This window comes from Suricata suricatta, chromosome 12 (assembly GCF_006229205.1).
Source record: "Suricata suricatta isolate VVHF042 chromosome 12, meerkat_22Aug2017_6uvM2_HiC, whole genome shotgun sequence".
Taxonomy (NCBI): Eukaryota; Metazoa; Chordata; class Mammalia; order Carnivora; family Herpestidae; genus Suricata; species Suricata suricatta.
Window position 1 is genome coordinate 95,879,375 of NC_043711.1, and position 6,005 is coordinate 95,885,379.

General features: G+C 42.8%; 1 protein-coding gene across 2 annotated transcripts in view; it reads left to right on the top strand.

Moving 5' to 3' along the window:
- PARD6B (par-6 family cell polarity regulator beta) overlaps positions 1 to 5,452 on the top strand; it is a 14,390-nt gene extending 8,938 nt beyond the window's left edge. Inside the window, exon 3 of one of the 2 annotated variants that reach the window (XM_029915972.1) lies at positions 2,508 to 5,452. In XM_029915972.1, coding sequence (XP_029771832.1) covers positions 2,508 to 3,331 — 824 coding nt within the window. In that variant the 3' untranslated portion in view covers positions 3,332 to 5,452. The remainder of the gene's footprint in view (positions 1 to 2,507) is intronic. The other variant, XM_029915973.1, reaches the window with a different exon arrangement.
- Positions 5,453 to 6,005: the final 553 nt, after the last annotated feature.

Genomic DNA, 6,005 nt, shown 5'->3' on the forward strand with positions numbered 1-6,005 from the left:
CCGAGGTTGTGGCAGAGGGACAGGCGTGGGACGAGGGAGGTATTGCTGCACAAGCCTGTGTCTGTGCTGTTGCATAAGCCTGGGCTTTACGGTGTGGGGGCGGGGAGGTTGCTGTGAACCAAGTTTGCAAACTTTCCATCCCGGTCCGAGTACAGTGCTTTGATACCCAGACTCAGGTAGCAAATGAACTCCTGGTTCCCTGTGGACTGCCACCTTTACACTTTAAACTAACACTCTGCACCCTGGCTCTCCGCCAAAATATTTCTTTTCCCAGTGGCTGGAAACTGATTAGCTCGATGGGAGAACAAAGGTGCCTTTGTACCGGGGCATATTGCTTTTGAGAATTTAGCAGAGAGCATTCGAACGGTCTGGGTGCAGTGCCAAATTATGCAGATTTAGGATTGTTTTTTCTTTCTCTTTTGGTCAGGTTTCCCATGTAGGCAACTTAATTTTGTTCTCAGTGTGTATGGTCCAGAGTTTTCCTTATGTGTATTATGTAGGTTTTCGTAATTGACTGTTTTAAAATGAAAAGATACTTTTTCGGAAAATACATCTCATAGAAGACTATTGTTGTTGATAGGCTTTTGGCCAATGTTGCCAAAAAGATTCTTATGTCACTAGGTTTATTTCCAAAGCCAAATTATAAATAAATTTTTCTCTGTAGGAACATAGTATACATATTTTGTAAATGAAGACAGAATTCTCCCCAGGGGAAAAAATGTCGAAAATTAAGGTACCCCTAGTCTTATACATTTATCTACAGTTAGCTTTTATATATATATATATATATATATATATATATATATATACACACACACACATATACACACACATATATATACATATATATATACATATATATATACATATATGTGTGTATATATATATATGTTTATTACTTTTTTGAGAGAGAGAAAGCTACTGGAGGAGGGGCAGAGAGAGGGGGGAGAGAAACAGGATCTGAAGCAGGCTCTCACTGACAGTAGAGAGCCCAGTGTGGGGCTCAAACTCATGAACTGCGAGATCATGACCTGTGCCTAAGTTGGATGCTTAACCAACTGAGCCATGCAGGCGCCCCTCTGCAGCTAGCTTTTGACGAGTGATCAAGCAAAATGAGAAAAAAAATACCTAAGTTCCCCATATTCACACAGACACCTGACACTTAATACACATTATGTGAATGTGTAAGGGAGTGGCCTGGTAAGAAAATCCAGGTCCAGTCTTCCTCTGTATTTTGTACTCTTAATGGTGATTTTGCACCCATAATTTCCTGGATCATAGAGTAAAGATGGAAATATTTGTCAATAGAAGATGAGAGTCGGAAAGACTATAAGCTAAGCCCTGGACAAACACAGTGCAGTGATACTATTACCTGTAACAGCAGCTGAGACCAAGATTTTTTAATTTCTTCCCATTTGGTATTTTTGAAACGTGATTAACGTTCTGTTCATTTCATTTCCTTTCCTGCCTCATTCTCTAACGAGACGTCTTGTTTGTAGACCCTTCCTTCAGCAGCGCGCTGCAAGCCTAGTGTCCGGGCTTAGGTGCCCAGTCTTCGCTTCGTTTACATCAGAATTACAGCTTGTCTGCTGGAAGAATGAATTCAACCCTTGGATGTTATTTGGCTCAAGCTGGTTTTCGTTGATATTTAATTAGGTGTCAGCATTTTAAAATGAGAATTTTTTACCTAAAAACACAAGCTCCGTGGCAAATTGGATTTGGCCACACAGATTCCTTTAGTGGAAGAAATGCCCGCAGCAAGGGGCCGCGGGGCCCACAGACGAGGCAGCGGCTCGGGTGGCCGGGGCCCTCCCTCTTCGCTGTTTGTGGCCCCGCCACCCAGACAGGTTCCTTTGCACTCCATTGTTGCGCACCCAGAGAAGAAAAAAGTTTAAAATCTTATACTTCAGGCTTTTTCCGAGTGGGAAGAAGGAAGATTAAGAGCTCCCCCCTGGAAAGCTGAAGGAGAATTTATTTGCAGAAGACCAAAACCCCTAAGTCCTAGACCTGCACCCCTCTCCTTACATCATCGTGTGATGCGTATTATCTGCCCAGTCAGCCTCTCCCACGGGTTCGCGTTCTCTTGATTTACATTGGGAATCAGAAGCGTCCCGTTCTACTTGGAGGAGAATAAGAAATATGCAAACTGGAGGTTCTTAAATGAAGGGAAAATACATTTTAAGTAACACATTTGAAATGATGTTTAAAAATGTGTTTGTAAGGCTTGTCAGAATTGCATTTCCCCCTCTCAATGTCTAATAGCCTTTGAACTTTATCAGATTTTACTTCAACGTTTGGGATTTTATGATGCGTACTGGAGAGGGCCACCTAGTGGTGTCTTTCTGCACAGCAGTCTTACCACTGCGCTACATTTTGATCTAAGAAGCTCATGCTTAAATTGTTTGTGTACCAAATGCATGTGCGTTATCCCTTCTGTATAGATTCAGCTATAATAAATGGGTGTTTTTAAAGTATTTCTGTAATTATTGTCTTTTATTTTTAAACAGAAGAAGCAGACTACAGTGCCTTTGGTACAGACACACTGATAAAGAAGAAGAATGTTCTAACCAATGTGTTGCGTCCTGACAACCATAGGAAAAAGCCACATATAGTCATTAGTATGCCCCGAGACTTCAGACCCGTGTCCTCGATTATAGACGTGGATATTCTCCCGGAAACACATCGTAGGGTTCGTCTGTACAAGTACGGCACCGAGAAGCCCTTAGGGTTCTACATCCGGGACGGCTCCAGCGTCAGGGTCACGCCTCACGGCCTAGAGAAGGTCCCAGGGATCTTTATATCCAGACTTGTCCCCGGAGGCCTGGCTCAGAGCACAGGACTGTTAGCTGTGAATGATGAAGTTTTAGAGGTCAACGGCATCGAAGTTTCAGGGAAGAGTCTTGACCAGGTGACAGACATGATGATCGCAAACAGCCGCAACCTCATCATCACGGTGAGGCCGGCCAACCAGAGGAACAACGTGGTCCGGAACAGCCGGACTTCCGGCAGCTCGGGCCAGTCCACTGACAACAGCCTCCTGGCCTGCCCGCTGCGGGCAGAAGCGAGCTTCGAGCCGGAGGACGAAGACAGTGACGAGGACGACATCGTCATCGAAGACAACGGGGTGCCGCAGCAGATCCCGAAAGCCGTCCCCAACGCCGAGAGCCTGGAGTCCCTGACGCAAGTCGAGCTCAGTTTCGAGTCTGGACAGAATGGTTTTATTCCTTCTAATGAAGTGAGCTTAGCACCTGTAGCAAGTGGCACAGACACAGAAACCCGCGCTCCGGGTCAGAAACTCTTAGAAGAAGATGGAACGATCATAACACTATGAAACCTTTGTCTGAGTGCCTTCTGAGGGAGGACGCCGTCGGGACGTGTACATTTGGCTCGTTGAAAGCATATATACCTCCGAACCCGTGACCTGGAGTAGGCATGAGAAAAAAAATATCGCAAGCTTCACATGTCATTAAACTAGTAGTTTGATCATTGTTCATAGAAACTTTGGTTTGTCAGAGGTGAGTTTGAGTCTAAAAGGGGCCTTTGCTCATGAAATTCTGTGCTTTTCCTGTCTCGCCTACAGAGAACTGGAGGTCCGGGCGCGCTCGCCGAGAGGGCCCGATCATTTCCGTTCCGAGTGGCTGCATATTCAACCTGCTGTGCAGAGCCCGTTAGCTTTCTCTTTTAACTGTGTGTTTTTTTCATTCTAATGTGAAGAAGTCTGATTCTGTCCTTTGGTACCTTGGGGACCTCAGCTCCTATGTTCCTTGTGTTTTATTTTGATTTTTTAATGTTATTCCTCTGTTGCTGATTGTGACAAGTAATTTCTTTAAATGCTTTTGTCTTCCCCCTAATTTCTAAGAAATCCAATCAAGTGACTGTTTTTGGGAATTGCTTCCTATGTCATAAAGCATCGAGGCCATGACAGTCGTCCAGGTTAAGTGCGCTCCTCCTGTGGCTTCCACGTTTACGCACTCCCTCCGCGGGCGCGCGCCTGGCGCTGGTGATGTGTGAGCCTCCCTCCCTCTCTTCTCTCTCTCTCTCTCTCTCTCTCTCCCCTCAGTGGGGATCGTTCCTTTTGTTCTTAGTGTTTGTTGGCGTGCTTTTCTACTCTCTGAATGTATTTGAGTAGAATGAATCATTTTGGACTTAAAAATGCACCCAAATTAAGAGATTTTTACACACAGAACAAACTTGTGCACTTTGTATATGAGATCGTGGGTTTTCCTTATTGGGATTTCTAGGAACACTGCCTACACTTTATGAAAAATAATATAGTATTCACCTTGGACAGGTAGCGTTTATTGCTATTAATTTTATGAGGCTCTTTAGGCTATTTATTATTTTCCGATGCACCCACTTAAGACAAGTTAAAGGAAAGGCTGCTAGCTGCGTCCCTCGCCGGACCCGCCGGACAGCGTGCGCGAGCGCCGCTTGTGTGCAGAGACTAGGAAGAGTGAGAGGCGCACGCGTTGGCTGCGGCTTGCGGACATTCCTCTCTGAGCTATTTGTTATTAATTCTATGGTAGGGCCAGGCCGGATGGACACCTTTAAAGCAATTGTGCGCTGTCCAAACAATGAAGAATTAAACGGCTCCGTTTTGAAGGATACTTTCTCCCTGGCACAAACCTGTGAAGAAGTCTGGATTCGCTGGAGATGGCTGGACTCAGAACACTTGGGGTTTTTGCTCATGGCACCATTAAACCTGTTACCACTGAACTGTCAGCTGCACGACGTTGTGTAACGCTGTACGTTTTCTGGCGAAGTCCCCACCTTCTTCCACTTAGGCACCACTACTTTTTAATGGCATTCCAGCTTTAGCATCATGAGTTTATATAAACCTGACTCTTGAATGGCTAAACGTTAATGTGTAGGTGACACTTCGTTCATATTATAAGCGGTGCAGGGGTTTAACATTTTAAGTAAAAATCCTTTCACACACTACCTCTCTCTCCTTTTTTTTTTTAACAAAGTTTTAACATCAGACCTTTTCTCTTGGGAAAAATACTTCAGGGCTTGACTTTTTGTACAAATTTTAACTATAAAGTACAGATTTGTCTTGTATGTATTCACAGAAAAGGAAATCAAAGCTGCTAGTGCTTTTTATTTTAATTATCCTGCTAAGGGTATCTGTGAGTGGTGTTTTAAGCTAGATTTCTCATTTAAATTATCGGTGAAATAATTGATTACTAGACATATTGTACAACCAATATAGACCCTGGTTATACAATAAAGTATTGACTCGTTGGCGGCCTCCGTTTTTCAGGTGTCCCTTATTAACAAGAATATCAGTGGCCGCAGCATACAATTTTGTAGTACTAAATGTCAAGCCTAACTGTGAATTTTGTTCTGTATTTTGAGTAAATTTATGATAATGTTCTCATGAGCTATCAACAAAAATATATGTACTTTTGTGAACTATGGATTTTCTAATTAAATTTTACATGCGACATGATTTTTACATGAATGATACTTTGTTTAAACTATCAAATGTCAGTATTTTACTACAATTTTATTATAAAATGTACATTATCACTAAATGAATTTTGATTTTAAAAATCAAATTAGCTTTAGTTGTATATTATTTTTTACAAATAAAGATAGACTTGTATAAAGGATACTTTCTTGTTTGCAAATATATGAAAAGTCACCCAATAAATATTTACCGAGAACTCATTAAATTAAGTGACTAGAAAGAAAAATGCCAAGTTTAATAACAGCATCCTGGCTTCCTTAACTTCTGATTTGTAAAAGACACACACCACGTCGTATGTCGTTGACTGCAGCTGTGCGTGAGCATATGGTTACATTTAGGAAGGTGGCATTTAACGTGCACTCATTCTGTTTGAAACAAGACAGAAGTAGTTTGTAGTGGGGCAGTTTGTCTTCTGAGATCCAGACTCACTCAGTTCTGCTTCTGTTACCACCCTCGGTGGCGCTGCCTGAACAGATTGGATTCGTTCCAGTTTACACAGGCGTGGAAGGACCCTGAGAGAAGTCAGACCCTC